General features: G+C 47.7%; 1 protein-coding gene across 1 annotated transcript in view; it reads left to right on the top strand.

Annotated features, from left to right (window-relative positions):
• RASA2 (RAS p21 protein activator 2) overlaps positions 1-20,614 on the top strand; it is a 1,321,178-nt gene that overhangs the window by 816,244 nt on the left and 484,320 nt on the right. Inside the window, exon 14 of the mRNA XM_069618287.1 lies at positions 4,997-5,120. Coding sequence (XP_069474388.1) covers positions 4,997-5,120 — 124 coding nt within the window. The remainder of the gene's footprint in view (positions 1-4,996; positions 5,121-20,614) is intronic.

Below are 20,614 nucleotides of genomic sequence, written 5' to 3'. Positions count from 1 at the left end.
GTTCTCCAAAACCCAGTCTTCACGCGTGGATTGAACACCAGGTCTTTCACTAACTGGGGAACGCAAGGAACACAGTCTAGGTGACCTATTTAAGGAAGATACCCACTTCACATTTATAGAATGCAAGGAAAAATTCAATCTTCAGCAAATTGAGCGGTTTTGCTACTCTGGTTTGTCACTGCATAACTAACCAGGGGGGTGAAACAGGCTGGAATTCGGTCCCTGATGCGACTGGAACTCCTAGTACGGGATGGGCAAGAAAGACGGAAGATAGCCTCTTGTTACCGCTTGTTGGAAAATGCCCCCTCCCCAGGTGATGAACTTCCATACATGCTTGGGAGTGGGAACTGGGGTAGACATTCCTGTAGACTCCTGGCATCGTATTTGGACAAGAGCTCATGAAAGCTCTTGCTGCACCCAGATAAAGGAGGGTGCACTGAAATGTGGCTTCTGCTGGTACATGACCCCACAGAGGCTACGCAAGATCCATCCTGAACACTCAGATCGCTGTTGGCATAGTTGTGGCCAACTGCGAGATTTGGCTCATATGTGGCGATTTTGCATGATCATGCAGAACTATTGGGAGGAGATTTGTTTAAAAATCAAGGATATAGCTGGTAGGTTTCTCCACATGTAACTGCTTACCCTGGTCCTGGGAGATGTCCCGGACGATGACACCTCCCTTATAACAGGTCCCAAAGCAGAGATAATATCTCACCTACCTATGGCAGCTAGATTTAATCGTGCTAGGTTCTGGAAAACTCCTGAGGGGCTTGGATTGCTTATTGGTTTGAGCAAGATATGCAAGACAATTACGATGGAAATAGTTTCTGCCTTTGTATCAGATAGAAATGCGAAATGTTCTCGTACCTGCACCCCCTTTTTAAAATGTGCCCCCACCCCTTTCCCGTACCCATTAACCATTCTATTTTATAGGATTCTCCAACGTTCCAACTCCCACCCGCCTCCGTTCTGCACAAACACTGGGCCGAGGAAGAGGGCGACTACATATCTCATTGGACATGTCCTGCTAATCGGGTCAGGCAAAGTCAGGCACTTGGCTTCAATCACATACGTCTGTTACCCATTAGCTCTCCCCACACGGATAAAAGGTGCAACATAAAGAGACACTCTGAGGAAGGTGGAAGACAAGAAGGAGCAGAACTTTGGGGCAGAAGCGAACCTACTGGAGAAGAGCAACCGACAGAGGGACGAGAGCAAAGGATAGAGAAACTCAGGAGATCCCTGCAGGAGATTGTTGCGTCTGAAGAGCCGTGAAAGATACGCAGAGAAGGCCAAATCCCAAACAAGAAGACTGCATTGTGTTTAAAGGGCACCAGCGACCCTCCCAGGTGAACGATAGATTTGGGGAGGCGAGGCCAAGCCAGTGGTACTAACCTTGTCTCGTGAATTAAGACAAAGCCAGTGAGTTGGCAAGCAACATGAAAGGCTGGTGTGTGTTAAGGAAAGATTGAAGTTGCAACAGTATATCTCACAATTGAAGGCTACACACGTGTGGATGAGACTCGAAAGAATGCAGACCTGTGGTGAACTTTAAATTACAGATAACTCTGAAGCGAGTGATACAGAGTAGCTTAGTAGTCCGTCGAAAGGAAGCAGCCCACTCCAAAGTCTCCATGAAAGGTGAAAGGTTTTGTTATAAAGCGGCAAAGTGAATGAGGTTTAAATTGCAGAATGAACAAGATTAACCCCCTCAAAAGGGGAAGTGAAAAGGTGAATGTTGAATTTTTGTGCTTATGATATTGAACTACCCAGACCAAGAGACACTGGGGCACATAACACAAGAGTCAGAGCTGAAGGGAAAGTCGAAGTGGTCCTGCGGAGGTCTATAGTAAAAACGTTGCACATTCGAAAGTCTTCAACATCAGGAAAAGGTCAGAGCCTGATTTAAGGAGACCGGAAAAGAGTGATAAGTTAGGGGAAGGGAACCCCTAACGAATGTGATCTAAGATTAAGGAAGGGAACCCCTGCAAGTGCTTTGGTTAAAAGGTCCGAGCCCGCCCGAGGGAGACCCGCTTGAACTTTTGTTGAATTGTGAAAGAACTTTTGAAAGCTGTAATCAGAGACTTAACGTGGAAGGCCAGGCGGGCGCAATCCACGTTTTGAGCCTCCTTTGTTTTGAGGACCTGCGCCAGAGTGTCATCCTGTCTACGGGGGCTGCCTTACTCTGTGCTGTCCAACGCGTGGAGGAGAGATGACTCGGCCATTTTGATCCTTTATGTTAGAACACTGATTACCCTTTGCATACACATTCCCCTTTACACACTTTTTGTATAAGAGATAGGGCAGGCATTAGCTTTTGTTAGTATAGGCCATTTTGATTTGACAGACTGACTAAGACTCTGTTTTCTTTATTATTTGATGGTAGAGACTTCTCCCGTTATAGCTATGGGGCCAAGCAGGAGTTTTTCTAAACCCTGAAAATTGAACAAAGGTTTTGAAATTGTACCTCTTGTGATACTATGTCTCCCTTATATTGAAGATGGTCATTCCCACCAGATCCGAGGGCTAGGCTAGTTGAATGTACTAGCTCTCTAGGTTTGGGCCCTACTAGTTTCTGGCCCATGATACACAAGTGTATAAGCGCTGGGACTTCAGCTTATCCTTATCTTGGCCTTCCCAACTTGTTTTACCTTTCACCTGTACCCCCCAACTCTACTAATCTGTTGCATCCTAGGATTGGGCAGTGCTGGATTTTCTCTCTGGACTTTGCTGTTAACCACCCCTTTCGGCCCTCTTTTAGCTCTGATAGTGCTTGCCCATCTTCCCTCATCCAACTGCTCTGATTGCTGCGTTTTTCCATCCTATCCTGATTTTTCCCTCCTCCAACTTTTTCCTCTCCCTGGTCTTTCCTCAATTACCCTCGTTCTCCTGCTACAGATCCACTATGTCCTCACCACTGCAAAATCCCTTGTTCTCTCCAAAGGGTAGCCTCTTTTGCTATTATTTTCCACTGCATAATGGTGATATCATTCTGGCCACCATCTTGGATTCAGGTTTATACCTAATGCCGTTTTCTCGGGAAAACCACATGTAGTAAGTACTGCATGTCTGCGTGGTATTTCTGAAAATATTTACTTCCATATAGATGGCTGTAATAATGTAGAAACCTGTTAGTGCGAAAAACGTTTTTCCTTTTGTGAAGGCATGCGCTTATGGCATCCTTTCAGTTAAGGGACAAAATGATGCTGGCGGGGGGGGGGGGGAAGTGAAAGTATGGCCATCCCACATTTTCAGAAGGATTGTTATTGACCTCTCTGTGTATTTTCATATATAATACAGAAGCAGTGTGGTGATCTGATACTATACCCTATCTATTTGTATCCCCCAAACAGAACCTCAAATTCTTTCCATTGTACAAATGTAACATACAGATTTGTTTTTGTTTACTTTTTATTGTTTTTAACACAATCCATTACAAAAAGAAAAGCAAACAGTGGTTCAGTTGTCCCCCCTTCTTCCACATACAATGTGTCCCCCCTGCCGGTGTGCATCAACATCCCCCCCACAACCCATTCTGATGCACATTTTCAATCCTTAAGGTGACCTCTCTCCGGTATCTACTCCTGCCACTCGTTCTTGTGCAAATAAATATTGTTTATAAGGAACCCAGATGTCTTTAGGCTTAGCACACTGGTGAACAATCATTCCATAGTCCGTTTCCAACTCATTAAAGTAAAGGATATCCTTTTTCCAATGTTCCTTCTTGGGGCATTGGGCTAACATAGGGATTTGTTAAAATACTACGTGTGATATTTGAGAAAATCTCCATGTATTACTGTTGGTAGTGCTGAACGTGCCTAATTCGGCAGAGACTTTAGATTACTCCATGCAGTAACAAAAATTACTGAATTCTGTCAACCTATGCAAAGTTTAGCGGAGCTGCTAATAAGGTTGCTACTGCTCAAATTGATCAAAACACAATCGTAAATCTTCTCATTTTGCTTGATATTTGAAAGCATTAGAATATGAAGCAGCTATACAAATGATTACATGATGGAAATGATTGCAACTTCGGGACAATTACGTTACTGACATAGCAGCATTTTACCCAAAAAAAAAGCCTATATAGTCCCACGTTATTGGGATTCTTTGATAGAATGGATCCCAGACTGAAAATGTGTCTACCTATTCTGTAAGACGTTGTTTAAAGCTGCTTGGAAATGTATACCTTTAGAAACTTTCAGGTAGAATGTTTAACTCTCAAAAAGGGGCACTGTTCAAAATAGGAGTTTTCTATAAAAGACAAAATATACATTGTATGTAATTTTGATGGCAGTCTTCTTTTTTTGGATGACTGCCGCTTCTTCTCAGTTCTTATTAATGCCATTTTAATGTGTAAAAGAATTGTACATCAGGTTTTATCGAGCTACCTAGGAGTTCTGGGCCATCGCAGAGGATGAGTCTTATATGTTGATTGATATGGTACTTTAACAATACTAAACCTTACGAGTTTTCTGTGTAAAGCTTTCTTCGGAAACCATTGATTCTTCTTAAAAGTGCATTAACTTTAACCGGTTATACAGCGGGAAAGTGCTACGTTTATTTCCTCCATAGTTTTACTGTACAGAGGGTATGCCTTGAAAGATGAACTTCATTTAACATATATGAAAAGAACACCAAATGCTAGTGCGATTTCCACTTAAATGACCCTTTAATCACATGACTCTCTTCACAGCTTTTGCCAGCAATCGTTTGTCAGCAGTGTTTTGGAGAAGCTGTAGAGCAGCTGTGTTCCCATATATGGCCGGCTCCCTTTTTATCATTTTTCTTTAAATCTAAAAGTACAGCTTTTAGGAGAACTTCCCTTTCCCCTCCTCTCTTCAAATAGGGAACACACCACCAATACACTTTAGATCTTCCAATCTTTCTGGTGTCTCATGCCATATTGCAGTATGGACAAATCCATGCATCAATGATTATCAAATGATATCCATGCGGGTATGAAACTAATTGTCATGTTTTTCTCTTCTAGGATAACCTGCGCTACTATGTAGACAAAGTGTTTGGTGCAATTGTGCACTCCAGTATGAGCTGCCCCACCTTAATGTGTGATATATTTTATTCTCTGAGACAAATGGCATCCAAACGGTTTCCTAGTAAGTGCCTTTTCAAAGTCTGTGAAATGTATTTGGTGACAGTATTGTGCCTCTGATGCCTTTGTTTGTAACTGCTTGATTAACTGTATGACATAGCTGAGCATTTCACTGTACAGCTGCAATGCACATTACCTAAATATGTTCTGCCTGTGTGTGTGTAAAAATCAGAAGTTTTTTTTCTGAACCGCTTTCTCTATTTTTGAGCTTTCTGTTGTGCGCAACCAATCTGTTACTTACCTCTTTTCCTCCTTGCCTGTATGCTCCTCTGCCTTAGTTTCATTTGTATTTGTGTGTATTTGTGGACATGCTTTCCCTTGGATTTTCCACGAATCTTGTATTCCTGTTTTTGTTTCTCATTTATCGATATATATATCTTGGATAAACAAAATCGATCTAACAACCTTGAATCCTTATTTTCTGAAGTTTTATATGGTGCTTCATGCTAGGAGTTAGGATAGGGCAAAGGGGGTATGGGGTAACAAGTGGATGGGAGTGGGAAGTGGGGGTAGGAGAAGATGTCAGTTTGTGCTTCACAAAATGTAATTCCTGCAACTATAACAATTGTAGAGGTTACAGTAAGATCTTTGATTAGAGCTTCATCATGAATTAGACCTCATGAATTGTTGATTCACAGGATAGAATGGCCGAGGGGCCCAACGGGTGCTATCAATTTGGAGTAGGTGCTCAATGGTCGGGTGTGAATAGTTATGCCTGCGTGAACAGTATCTTGCATGTATTTCTGAACTGAAATCCTTGTTTTGTTGTCTTGAGATCCTCCAGCAGTTCATTTGATTGATTTGGGGGTCATTTTGGAGAGGAGTTTCTCGCCAACCTTGTTAATAAAGTTAGGATTGAAAGTTTATTAGATGACCCATTATTGCCACTGAAATCAAATAATCTATGTTCTGACTGTTAAAACATGTTGATTCAGTAGAAAGCCAAGATGGCGGCCTCACACAACACGAAGTACTGAGACCATGTTGCATCACTGCAGAGCCTTGAACCTACTCACAACCACGTTCCCCATGAAATGACAGGGTGCTCCATCACCTCGTCTGAATCCCCCTCCCTTGACTGAGGCACGCAGGAATATTCCAACGCTGATCGGGCCGGTCTTCTCACCTAGCTCTGGTCGAAGCCCCGACGGCAGGCTGGTGAGCAGTGGAGGGCTGGACCGGGGGGTTTGTGGGACTGTGCAGGGGGTGCTGAGAGATGTTGGGGTGTCTGAGGCATGCCACGCATTTCCAGGCTGCTAGCAGCTCCATCATCCCTGTTTGGTCCCCCGGGAAGTGAGCCATCCCAGTTCAATGCACCCTCACAAAAGCAGGTACAGGCTTTGCCTGGCCCCCTATGTGATGTGAAGCTACCCCATCAGGAAATCCCCCAGGGGCCAATGGGGCAGAGGTGCAGCTGAGGCTCGCTTAAATATATCCAGGCCAGATAACTTGGAGAAGGGCCGTTCCCTTTCAATAAACAAGCTGGCCACAAAGCATCTGGCATTACCCACACTTATTCAACATCAAACACCATCCATATCAGGGGCCTCTAACATTACTGCTACAATGAGCTTGCAGCTGTAGAAGGGGCAGAAGGGGGGGGTTGGAGCAGATTGTGCATCACAGCCTTTTACCAAACCTGGTCTTGTGTTGTTTCAACAAAGTAAATTACTTTCTGGTCATTTACTTTGTTGCAAACGCTTCGAATTACTTTGAAATGTGTACATATTTTAAGGGTTAATGGGTAGAATGGGGGTTTATGGGCTTGGGGTACGGTTGGTAGTGAAGGGGAATGGGGATATGTTAGGGGAGGACCACCCAAATAAAAAGAGAAAATACATTTTGAAATAAAATTTGAAGTAATTGCAACAAAGTAATTTACTTTGTTGTAATAACGTAGAGCCACCTAGCAGCTGTTAAACATGAAGATCTGGAAAACTGCTCCCTGAGAAGAAACAACCACCTAAAATACCAAAAAAAAAAAAAAAAAAAAGAACATTAAAAAAAAAATCCACTAAAGGCTCTGATCTCCTGGGCCTCCTAGGCAAACTGTTTCAAGAGCTACTTCCTGATGAATCGACTTGCAATATGGAGCTTGACGGAGTGCATTAGGTTGGCCCTCCTTAAATAAAGACTATGATCCACCGATGGACATTATCTTCAAACCTCACAGCTGTACCTTCAAGGGGAAATTACTAAATGTTGCATGGGACAAGATGCACTTTTCCTTCCAGGGCTAGAAGATCGAGACCTAAAGCCAATTGTGGACAAGCTCTTCGAAGAAAGGATCACAATTAATATGGCCCTTCCCAACTGGTATTCAGTTTACCTTTAAAATCCAGGTGCCCAGGATTACCTCTATCGAAGAAAGCAGTAAAATTATTCACCAGCTAGATGAAATTCCAAATTAATAAACTTCTCAAGAGAAACTCTGGTAAAGAGTAATGCCTATAAACCTACGCAGTGACTTTGTACCTACCCCTTCAAAATCCATCTGTGCTATATTTAGACAACCGATGGAAGCCGATTCACTTGCGCCGGGGAATGCCTCTGGGAAAGTCTTCGAGCATGTCTGTGCCTGTCCCCCCTCATCCACACCATCCAGGAGTGAGGGGGGCAGTTTTCTTTTTGGCTCAAACCACCTGCATCCTGCAACTTACATCGCAGTGGATGCTCCCTCAAGAGGTCCGCCACCATTCCACCAGACCCAGCACTGTTCGTGTGCGATGAGGAGTGCCCTTCGACCTGCAACATGATTGGCTCCTTGCTTCCTTATCCCCCCCCAGATGGCAGGATGAAGCCGATTTACTTGCACCGGGGAGCTTCTAGCCTGTCTGTGCCTGTCTGGGTCATGGAGAGCTCAGAGGTTCTTTTCATGCATCACCGGCCGCGGCCCATGCCGTTCAAGTGACTTCTGTCTGCCATTGCATCCTCTCCACGTTTTGTCCAACTGGCGCTTCGTCCATGCTTCCGCATCTAACCCGGAGGCTTCTGTCAGTTTGCAACCCCTGTCCAGGAAGGTAAGCCGAACCGATGGTTCCATGCATGTGCACCGGCCACTTTAGGTTGGTGCCCCTGCACGCTCATCCATATGGCTCAGTTTGTCTTCACCCAGCCAGTAATTGGCCAATCTTGTTAGCGCAATACAGTACCGTGACACCTACCTACCTATCTGATTGACACTGCATACCTGATATACCCTCCTGCACCTGAGACGTGGCTTGTCAGTCTATCTTACCCACCGACTTAACCTTTGCATATTTGTGTCACTCTATGCACTACAGGTACCATCAGTATGATGGATTGTTTGGGAGCAGGAGTTCTGCATCAACTGGCCGCTGCTGCTGTGTCCCTTTCCCCAATGTAAAACCCAACCCGACAGCAGCCTTATTCCGTTCTCAACCTCGCAGACGCCTGCCGGACTTGCTACTCATCTTGTTTGCACACCCTCTGGATGCAACCCCCCCTTACTTTTAGGTGCTGCCTACCAGACCATGCACCCTTCCAACTGTACTTGCTTATCTGATGTAGCCCCCGTACTATGAGGTGTGGCTGTGATGGTCTATGCATTACCCTAACTTGACTTTCATGTGTTGTATGCCAAAAGTAGCCTCCTGTACTGTGAGATGCGGCTGTGTTGGTCTATGCACTACCCTAACTTGATCTCTTATCTAACTGATGAAAACTGTCACCTCATACTTAACTGTAACTAGCGCCCTGATGCCTGCGGGTTTGGTGTGCTGCTATAAATGCAAAAATAAATAAAAAATAAATTAAAAAAAGATGGGGATTTTGCGCACCATCTAGTCTTTATTGCCTTACCATACCCAGATGCTTGGACCCACACTCTTTCCTATTCTAGGGTTTGTGCAAGGGGTGGAGAACGGGCTCCCTATTGTTCATTTATTTAAATACTCCCTTCCAGGGCCAAGTCAGCGAAACACACAATTGTGGGATTTGTCCCCTTCAGGGAATGCCTACTTTGAAATGCCCCTTCTCTCGCCTACTCAAGATTATAGCCACCTCCAACATACTGACCAAGTATTGTAGCAGTATATTACATTAGCTGTATGCTTTCACATACCCTACATAATGCTCAGCCAATTCGCTCTACTGGTAAGGGGCTCAAGGGAGGTTGGTATGCTTTTTGAGACTTGGTGAGTTAGAATTGGTTGTCCATTGTTCTCCAATCGCAGGAGGTATTTCATGTTGATGGCAAGGGGACTTAAGTGGTACTTCATACACTCTTTGGTAGTGCCTGTAAAATAGGGATTTCCAGGGGCAAGGGCAGACCGCAGGATAGGGTGGCTCTACTTTTCTAGATCTTTAGAAATATCCTCAAGCTGTATTAAACTAGTTTCCATCAACGTCAGAGGGTTGCTTTCGCCAAATAAAAGATCACACTTCATTTCACTACTAAAGGATGAAGAAGTGTACCTAGCGCTAGTACAAGAGACGCTCATACTGAACAAAGACCAGCAGTGCCTATGGCATCAATTCTTCTCAATACAAATAGTCTCATCCTCACAACCTAGTTAATCCCATCATAGACCGTCGCCCACTATGGATCACTTTGCAGATGGTCGCTCTCGCTGCTCCACCTATAGAGTGGATATTTACCCTGACATCTTCTACGGACCTAGCTGCATGTAGTGAAATTAAAATTCAGATTGCTGAATACTTTGAATTAACCAAACCTGAACTCACTTCTCACAACAATTGGGATGCTCTTAAAGCAGTCGTACAAGGGGAAATCCTATTGTTGGTGGTTGAACTATATAGACTGCGTCAACTGGAACACAAGCACCTGCAGAGCGAACATCAAGAGCTAGAATCCCTCTTTTTATGAGGCACTTTATGCAGCTGAGTAACCTAACTTAGATGATATGTCCTCATACCTGTCCAGTACTAAATGACCAAAGAACCTGTATTGAGAAACTAACCTTAGTTGAACCGTTACAAGGGGGATAAGGCAGGGAGTTAATTCTGAAGGCAATTAAATCCTTGAAAGGTAATAATGCCCCAGACCCAAATGGGTTAAAAGGCCCTTTTTACAAACATTTTGCCCATGAGTTAGTTACCCAGTTATCCAAGCTATTCAATTAATCCAGACTCAATGGGGGAAGCTATTCTTAGTCTCTTGCCGAAACCTGGTAAAGATCCTGAGTGTGGTTCTTACAGACCTATAGCTCTATTGAACCAAGCTGTATGTCAACATCTTGGTAATAGATTAAAGCTGCTACTTCCTGAAATCATGCATCCTGACTAGCCAGGCTTCATCATGGGCCGTCAAACCCTTCACAGTAGTAAAAACATTGTTCACCTGATCGATAAAATAACTAGCTTCTCAAACTCCCCCAAAATCCTTCTTTCTTTAGATGGCGAAAAGGCACTTCATATCGTCAGTTGCTCATATCTAAAGCAACCTCTTCTCGCCAACTTGCCCATTTCTATGCACAATTCCTCAAGGCAGTCCTGTTTTTTCCTACTCCATGCAGCAACTTTTAGGCCCATCCTTACAACGGGAATAATGAAACTACAAGTTCCAGAATGCAATTCGAAACATAAATCTGGACTGGCTCAAGGTGTTGTGCATGGAACTGGGAAACCAGATTCTATGCAGTAGGGGGGCACCCGCCCCACGTCGGCAGCTGCACACCTATGGCGGGGAGAGTGGGGCGCAGCATACTAGTGGCCACTAGGGCTCTGCTGGACCGGATAAGAGCTTTGCCCTCAGGGGGTGGCCGAGAGCTTGCTGGGAAGTATGAGGACCGCTGCTGAATTAGGGGCCTGCTGCCCAGCCTGGCAGGCTTACGGCTAAGGGTAGGGCAGCATGGCTCTGACCTCGACGAATTAGAGCTTTGCCCTCTGAAGAGGGCTGGGGCCCCGCTGGGGAGTGCAAAGACTGCTGCTGTGTTAAGGGGCTGCCGCTCAGCATGGGAGGCTTGACAAGGGCTGGCAAGGACAGGGCTGCACCCACGCCGTCTATTGCTTTGCCCTCGGGAGTTGGCTGAGGCCCCCCTGGGGGGGGTGCACTAGGACCACAGCTAGGTTAGGGGGCCACCATCGCGCACAGGATCCTGCCATCCGCGGTTGGGGGCAGTTCTTCTGAGGTGCGGACCCAGGACGTGCCAGCCTGCTTCAGGGAGCGCTGGCCAGGACCTTGGACTCGCCCTGACTGCCTTCCCCGCGCCCGAGCGTCGAGCTGCTGGGCTTGGTGGAACTCGCATTCCGCTCTTGCACTTTGGGCCCGGTAGGTAAAGGCCTGGTGCTCTGGGCTGCCAACCCAGGGGGTCGCGAACCATCTCGGAGAGGCTTAAGCTGCCAGGCTAGCTTAAGCCTCGCCATGAGCTCAGGCCCTTTGGGCCGTACCTGCACCTGGGCCCCTGGCCACCTCGATGGTTGCCTTGCTGCCTTCCTGGGGCACTGGTCTGGGTGTGAAGGAGGCATCCACCTGCGTCAGACAGCCGCCCCCTAGGAAACCCTTCCCATCGAAATGTCCAGCTGTAGACACATGTCGAGTCAGCTGGGCCGGCCGCGACTTGGGCCATCTGGTCCCACAGCCCAGCCAGATGGCCAGTCGGCCCAGTCGAAGAACCAGATGGACTGGGCCAGCCCAAACTGACAAGATGCCAGGGTGGCCACAAGGGTGTTCTTGCTGCCATCTGGATCTGGGCCTTAAAGCGCCATCCAGGACTTGAGCTGCCAGCTCCATTCTCCGGGGGCGCGGTTGGGGCTCAAGCTGTTACCCAAGTCCCAGCCTCTCTTCCCAGGCTGCCCGGGCTGGATGCTGCCGCTCTGCTGCCAGATGTGTCAAGGCCATATGGTCTGCTACTCCAACCAGAAAGGGAGAAGAGCACTGTTAGGTAAGATTGTCATAGCAATGATACATCTCCCTGACCTTTGCCAACCACAGAACTTTTTGCTAGACTGGCAGATTATTTTTCCCTATACTTCAGTGAATGGGAACCTTTTTCCACAATCAGTGTTTTCCTCTTTATATGGGTGTCCTTTTTAAGACTCTCCATAGTGCCTTTTTAATTTTATCCTCTTTGACAACTTTTGGCACATACTGCCTATTGATGCAGGGTTGCCCTTGAGGCTCCCCTTTTAACTTTCTCTGGTTAACCCTGTGTGAACTACATTTCCCAAGCGTAGAAAGGATCCTTGGATCCCTTTTACATTTTATTAGGTGAGACCAGCACCCCCCACATTATGGGGAGTGCTGGGGAGATACAGTGTATCCCCTTTCTCAATCGAAGTGTAACACTTCTGTTACAGAGACAAGCTTACCTCTAATGGCTGGTGGCAGTGAACCTTTTAACTAACTTGGTGCACCTTTGCCGCGGGCTGTTTCCACAGCACCCATGGGTGCTCATTTGACCAAAATGCCCCTTCTTCTTTTTTCGCCATTTCAGTGTTCCTTGTCCTTTCTTGTTCCTTTACCTGACCTCCAGGGTGGGAAAATCCTTTGTGTCATTTTTGTTTTAGGCGGGAATCCTATGGCTTACCCTCCAGGCTCCAGAGTGCCTGTGAAGGTAGGAAGCAAGGTAGGAGTCCAAAACTCCAAAGCCCTTTGTCTTCCAACCTGACTGCAAGAATCCAGTTCAAACTGGTAAACTGGCTGTCCTGAAAGGACTGCCAACCCCCCAAGGTCTGATGTTGCATGGCTGTTTGATTGCTGGGTTCCTGCATAATAGTCTGATACTGGAAGTTGAAGAGGTAGTCGACCACTGTAGCTGAAACCGAAACGGAAGATTAAGAAACAAAGACCGTAGCGATTTCCAGCGACCGGAGTGCCTGCTGTGTAACTGGAGCTACTGTAAACTTTCCTTCCAGTTGACCTGGGGATACTGAAATGGATAACCCAGAGCCTGGTGAGACACAGTAGACTCACGAAGACCTGTATTTTGAGCCATTGCACGTCGTGCTGCGAACTTGCGGGGCTGCAATACCCCAAAACCCTGTTACCTTGAGCCATTGTGTGGTGCACAGTCTGCCGATTCTTGGTGAAACTTTGTGGGCATCCTGCTGGACTTCCAGAGGCGTGAATCGAGTCTGAAAAGTCCCTTCATCAGAGTGCTGGACCTTGCAAATGACAAGAATCCGACCAGCAATATTCAATCGTCTTGTGGCTCCTGAAAAGGGCACCAAAACCATACAGCCGCATCCAGCCATGAGGAAACTTGCTTGGAGCCTTCTCCTGTAACCCCTGCTGCAAAAGTCCTTCCAAAGTCCTGTCTTCCATCTTCTTGACAAAGGAATCCATTGACCAGGTTTTTGGCTGCAGATCCTGAAGTCTTCTTGCTGCAACTCTTCTTCTGTGCTGAGGCACTGTGCTGCATGGGGTATTTACTTATTGAAGCCTTTGTGATTTCTGTAAAGCTTTTGGGGTGTTTTCTGTGATTGGGAGGCCACTCATCCTGTTCACCCAGGCCCATCGCTGGAATCCCCCTAGGGTATCTTCTCTGAAGAGTTCCATGTCATTTCATCGCAGGATGTTTTTTCGTGGGGTTTTTTACCGCAATGTTTTTTTTGGGGGGGGTAAGGTTCTCCCCCCTAACCTCCCCAATTTTCGAAAAAATTCAATGGGTTTTAAAAAAAAAAACTTGCGGTAAAAAACCCTGCAAAAAAAAAATCCCACGACGAAAGGATGTCGTACCCTCTGAAGTCCCTGGACCCTAACTAACTTTAAAGTGAACTACTTACGTGTGTGAACAGTCTTCCACAGAAACTCTTGACTTTGGCCTGCAACAAAAGCCTATCTCACCCTGCCTACAGCTGACACCTAGACCACTAAGGTCCCTCTTCTGCCCTTGGGTGAACTCATGCAATAGAATAGGGAAGGACTGGATAAATAAAGGATTCTGTCTGGAAGAGTATAACAAGTGTTAAAAAGTACTTACTTGTGAAATAGCTCATTGGTAACTGTAACTCTGAGAGTGAACAGTTACAAAAGTTCTTACCTTGAAAGTGTTCTGCCAATTGTAAAAGTATATGCAAGGTTATTTTACTTATCTTGGAAATGTTCTGCCATTCTGAAAAGTATATGCAAAGTCTTTCCTTCCTTAGAAACTGTTTCGTCATTGTAACAGAAAGTATATGTAAGGTTAATTTGCTCCCCCCCTCTTAGGATATAAATGTATGAGGGTCCCCAATTGGGTCTTGCGTCCCCTGACTTGCTGTTAGCCTGTCCAGAATATGTCTGCCTTAGGTTATACTTACCCTTTAGTCGCTGATAGTTCCTTTTAAAGTATATATGTTTTACTTATCTTGAGGTAGCTCTGTGCCATCCTAAAATAGTGTAATAAGTTATTGCTTATCTTAGACTGTGTTCCACTGAGATGAAAAGCAACTGTAATTGTATATTACACCAAAAGGTCTTGCTCACCTAGTATAACTGTGTGTTATCATAACTGTAGTTCTAGGTTCCTACTGTTCCTTGAATGAGTGTTCCACTGTTCAGTAAAGTATACTTACAGGTTGGTTCACTATGTGATTTCTTTCCTGGGCATCATGGTACAACTTCTAGGGTCTACTGCCCTCGTATTACAGAAAGTTATCTAAAAGTAATTAATGGTTTTACTCCCCAAGAATAGGTGTGACCTATACTGAATGTGTATGATAAGGTTTGACTTCCCTAGAATTACTGTTAGGTATTCTAAATAAGGTTTTATGCTTTGGTGTGTGTACCTTTTTATTAATGTATTTATGACTCTATGACCAGTACTTACCACAAGACTTAACTTGGCCTACTTGTATTTATAATAAACCTTTATTTTTCATAATACATTTGGTTGTCTGTTTCTAATGAATCTTTGGTGTACTACAGGTTCTATGTTCTTTCCTACAGCCTTCTCTCCCTCCTAAGATAAGCCTGGCTGCTTTGTCTACACTAACATATACTCATGTGGTAAAGCCTTATACTAAGAGTGGAGTCTTGCCCTGCCTCAGTTGAATGGTTTTACTAAGCCCTTAGTTGGACTTCAGAAAAACTGTCCTAACAAGCACGCCTTGCCCTCACCCCTGCGGGTGCATCCAAGGTGGGTGGCGATTTCCCATGCGGCCCGCTATCAGCAGGAACGGTGGATGCCCTGAATGATTTAGCCCCAGCTTCCCCAAGAACATGCAGTTCACTACGGGTGAGAGATGGCCCCCTTCTGTCCACACTCGGGTGTTTTTCCCTTTTCTGCATAGAAATATTAGAGTAATACTCTGTCCTCTGGTGCCATGCTCCTCCCCGGCGCATGTCGACAACAGTGGTTTTCAGCAGGTGTCCGGCCTGCCAGGGTTCCTTCCCCACGTCGGATCCTCATGCGTTCTGCCTCCGGTGCCTTGGCCCCGACCACGGCTGGGACGGCTGTTTTGCGTGCGACGCACTGAACCCATTGAAGAACAGTTAAGCCAGGTGGAGGGAGCTTTTTGAAAGATCACCACCAGAAAACATCAAGGCATATGTGAGGAGGAAGACCTGTCCTAAAGTTAGGTGCCCTATTCTCCTCTGCACCACACAAGGGCGACTCCTTCCCTGGGAAGCGCCCAAGCAGGAGGGGACTTCCAGAGCCTAAGACCAGCAAGGCGACCGAGGCTCAGAGAGCTACCGGCCAACAGGCCAAGGGGTCCCAGGATCCTCCCGGTCCCACTGCTGAGGGGCCACAAGGCTCTAGTACCGGGGATCGCCCTGAGGGGCTCTGCTCTAACACTGGGCTCACTCCTGAGGGGGTGCCTATACGCAGCATTAGCTCTACTGGCTTCATGACAGAGGGCACACCACCTCCCAGGTCTCTACCTAAGGTGCAGGGAAGGTCTGAGCCTTTGCTCTTAAGCATGCAGGCAGAGACTGGGTCCAGCTCATCAGGCACCGCTGAGCAGGCACGTGGTGCTGGGCATTACAAAATGGCTGCCTGGCCAGACAAGATGGCAGTACATCTTGAGCCTCCCCACTTCAGCGCGCAGGCATGGGAATGCACGTCGAGATGGGACTGGACAGTGCCAATTACCTGGTCCACATCATACCCATCCGCACAGGGACGGTACACAGACCCCGGCTTAGTGCGACAAGGGGCGGCAAGAACACAGCAGGCACAGGGGCCTGTTCCCACGCAGCCAATCCCTTCACTAGCATGCACGGATAGGCTCTTTGAAATGTTCCTCACCCTCATGAAGTCGCCTCAGATCGGCACCATCCTCAGGGGCATCATCAAGGACATGCTCCCTCCGGTACCACCTCAAGCTTCGACTGTGGTCCTGACCCCAGTTCCTGTTCAGGCCCAGGTTCCCACGCTCCCACCACTGCAGGTAATCATGGCAGATACGCCCCCAGCACAACCCCGCTCCTCAGTCTCGGCACTGCCAGTCAGCACGCAGCAGCCAGCCGCACCCAGCACACCACCAACAGCTCCCAACCTGCAGGACACATCGGGTGACGTGGACAAAGAGGAGGATCAGGATACTACCTCTTCAGCTAAGGCTTTCCACGAGAGGCTGGCCGGTGTGGCCGAGTACCTGGGGATCCCGCAGCCCCAAAATGGGCAACCTGAGGCGGGGGTCTTGGCACAGATGTTGACCATCTGCCCATCCACAAGAACTGGCATCCCTCTACAAAAGGATGTGGAATCCTTGCCCACAAAGGGTTGGGTAAAGCTGCATCCCACGCAGCCTACGAATAAGCGCCTTGGTGCCAAGTATTGGCAGATGGAAGGGGACTCACTCATACTATCTGTGCACCCCCAACTTAATTCTGCTGTTATAGCTGCGGCCTCCATTTACTCTAAACTGCAGACTTCTTAATCTGCCCCTACATTAGCCCTCCTAGGAAAGGAGGAAAAGCTGCCGGAGTCCTATGGCAAAAAGATATACTCTAATGCTATGCTTCACCTGCGCCAGGCCAATGCGGACGCCATGTTGGCAGCGGTGAACCAAATGATTTGGTGGGAAATTGCGAACTTCCTCCCGGAGCTCCCCGTGCATAATCAGGCGAGGTTCAGGGCAGGGTTAGCAGAGGCAAAGATGGAGGCCCAGGATATCATGGAGTCCACAGTGGCACACGTTGACACCGCGGACAGAGCTATCTGTGTCCCCACCGACATGCAGAGTACAGCTTGGCTCAAGGCGACCAAGTTTAACCCCGATGTGCAGGAGCGCATTCTTGACCTGCCATTTGAGGGGGTGTGGGGTTGTTTCACTCAACTACGGATGATGAGCTTGATTAAAAGAAAAATAGCTCCCAAATAGCTAAATCCTTGTCAATCTTGACTAAATCTGCACCGAAAGGCCTATAGCCAAAGTCACCAATGCTCACTGGTGGTCGTACCTTCGCTGGCTTCAGGGGTTTTCAGGAGCGCTGCTCTAGACAGCCGACAGGTCACCCAGCTAGCACAGGCGCAAGTCTTCACACAAGGGTTTTTTCCAGTCACCCTCCCAGGCACTAGCCTCTGAAGGAATGAAACTGTGACAGTGCCCTTCAGATCCACAAGTCTCCGGTGGGGGACAGGCTTGCCCTTCACATCCATCCCTGGCGGGTAAGGTTCGCGGACCCATGGATTCTATCCGTCGTTTCCTCAGGCTTCCGTCTGCCTATACCTCTATTTCCTCTTTCCTCCCCTCCACTCCCACAGATTGAGCGGATTTCTGCCAGAAGAGTTGCCGTCCCACTCATTGAGAGTCAGGCGGTGGAGGAGGTTTCAGCTTCACAGCGAAGCATGGGTTTCTATTCCTGAACGTTCGCCATGCAGAAAAAGAACCAAGCTGGCCTGAGAGTTGTTATAGACCATTCTTCCGTGAACCTTACCCTATCCCTCCAAATGTTCAAGATGGTTACTCCAGCACTCATTGCAGAGACACTATGTGGGGGAGACTGGATGTGCTCCCTGGATCTGAAAGATGCTTACCTGCACATCCCGATTTGGGAGCCCCATCATTCCATCCTACGGTTCATGATCATGGGCTTTCATTTCCAATACAAGGGTGCTCCCTTTTGGCCTCAATTCGGCCATGAGGGTCTTTATAAGGTTAATGAACGCGGTACCAGCCCTGCTCAGGGCAGAGGGCCACCACCTTTATCCATACCTCGACAACTGGCTCGTCCGAGCGGAGTTGCCAGAGGAAGTACACTGCACAGCTTCAGCACTTAAGCACATGCTTATACGATTTGGGGTTCTCTATCAACCTCAAGAAGTTGCAATTACTTCCCACTCAGTTCTTAACATTCCTGGTGCTAATTTGGCATAAGAGGGCAGAGAGGATCTTCCTCTCGGAAGTTAAGATCACGGCAATCAGGAAGGCCACAAGGCCTTTTCTCAGCAGACCAGTAACCTCAGCATGGTGGTACCAGCAGCTGCTCAGAAGAATAGGGGCTTGTCTCCTGGTTGTGCCAAACACAAGACTCACAATGAGGAGGCTGCAGCTACATTTCTCAGCCTCTTGGAATCAGGAGACGGGCTCCCAAGAAGCTCTAGTCAGCATACCACAGCACCTTCACCAGAACCTGGTGTGGTGGAGTGCAGTGACCAACCTGTTAGCGGGCTGGCCATTCAGGCAGCCTTTACCGGAGATCACCATTACCACATACTTGTCCCTAGAGGGATGGGGGGCTACTTTGGACAACCACAGTGTCCATGGAGTATGGTCACAACAGGAACAACTGGAGCACATCAGCTGGCTGGAGATGATGGCCATCTGGCTTGCTCTCAAAGCGTTCCTTCCCATTGTCAGCAGCAAGTCATCTGAATCCAGGCAGACAGCTCCACTTCCATGTATTACATCAACAAGCAGGGAGTTACCAGGTCACCTCCGATCTGCAGGCTGTCCATCAACATATGGGAGTGGGCACTGTCGAACAACATTTACTTATCAGCAGTCCACCTTCCGGGGGAATCCAACTTGGAGGCGGACAGACTCAGCAGGCTGGGGGTCGACAACTACGAGTGGTAGTTGAACTATTAGGTCCTGAGGGAGATCTTCTACAAGTGGGACCACCCTCAGGTAGACGTATTCGCCACCACGAGCAACAGGAGATGCCACCAGTTTGTTTCCTGGCTGAGAAAAGGCAGGGGTTCAGGGGGACGCGTTGCAGATGCCGTGGAACGACATGAATGCATACGCTTCCCACCTCCCGCCCCCCACTCCGCTGATTCACATGGTCATCTGCAAGGTTTGGGAGTCAGAGCCAACTCATCTTGATAGTGCTATGGTGGCCAGCCAGACCTTGGTTCTCGGATCAGCTTCCGGTACACCTCCCGTTGGGTCCAGCTCACCAACTTTCCCTGCAGGGTGGCACAGTGGTTCACCCCACTCTGCTAAAGTTAGCCCTGGCAGCTTGGTTCCTGAACAGGTTACCCTGAAGCATTGACACTTGTCACAAGACAAACTTGCTGTCATCCAGGGGGCAAGAAGTGACTCCACCAGGAGTCAGTACAAGAGCAAGTGGACGAAGTTCTGTCACTGGGCCAAGACAAACAAGATAGACCCGCTGACATGCTCACAGGACGATGGTTTATCCATCTATGCGCTTCTGGCTCACTCAGATGTGTAGGTAGACACCGGCTGTACGTATCTAGCGGCCAAAGGGGCCTACAAGAACTCCGGCGATGACATCTCCTCCAATCCGGTGCTTAAAAGGCACTTGGCGGGCCTGACCAGGTTATATTTGCCGGTCTAGCGGCCACATCCGGTCTGGGATCTTAACGTGGTTGGACGCCATGGCAGACAAACCCTTCAAACCCATGGCGTCAGCAGCCATCAGGCTGGTTACTATAAAGACTGCCCACTGGTTGGCCTTACCTCAGCATGCCGGATTAGTGAAATTCAGGCGCCGGTGGCTTCAGAGCCCTATGCCACATTTCACCGGGACAAGGGGGTGCTTAGGACGCACCCTGCATTTCTCCCTGTGGTTGTGTCATCCTTTCACCTTAACGAGAAGATAGTACTGCCAACATTCTTTGCAGAGCCAAAGAATGAGGCACAGTAGGTATTGCAGTGTCTGGATGTCAGGCGTGCTCTAAGATTTTACCTGGACAAGACGAAGAGGTTCTGTAAATCGGATGCCTTGCTCATCACTTTGGACGGTTCACAACCGGGCTGTCAAGCCTCAAAGGCTTCAATAGCAAAGTGTATGGTGATGGCCATCAAGGAGGCGTATGAGGGTCAGCACAGGTCTTTGCCAGCAAACATACACGCCCACGCCATCAGAGCTAAGGCCACGGCGGTTGCTTTCCAGAGGCACGTCCCGTGGCAGGTCATCAGCAAGGTGGCTTCATGGACTAGGCCCTCGGCCTTCTGCAAGCACTACTGCTTGTATGCGAGCTTCAGGTGGGAAGCGGCATTTGGTCAGGCAGTTTTAAGGAACTTGTTTTCATAAGAGGTCACCTCTCCACCCTGGGGCTATACTCCGTTATAATCACCCATACAGTGTGGAGGAAAGTGGTGTCGGGACATAGGAGTAATTAGAAGTTACTCACCGTAGTGACTAACGTACTCCTAGTCCATAGTCCCCTTGCC

Source organism: Ambystoma mexicanum, chromosome 10 (assembly GCF_040938575.1).
Source record: "Ambystoma mexicanum isolate Mex_15411 chromosome 10, UKY_AmexF1_1, whole genome shotgun sequence".
NCBI classification, from domain to species: Eukaryota; Metazoa; Chordata; class Amphibia; order Caudata; family Ambystomatidae; genus Ambystoma; species Ambystoma mexicanum.
The sequence above is the reverse complement of the archived record's forward strand: the minus strand, read 5'-3'. Positions and strand labels throughout refer to the sequence as shown.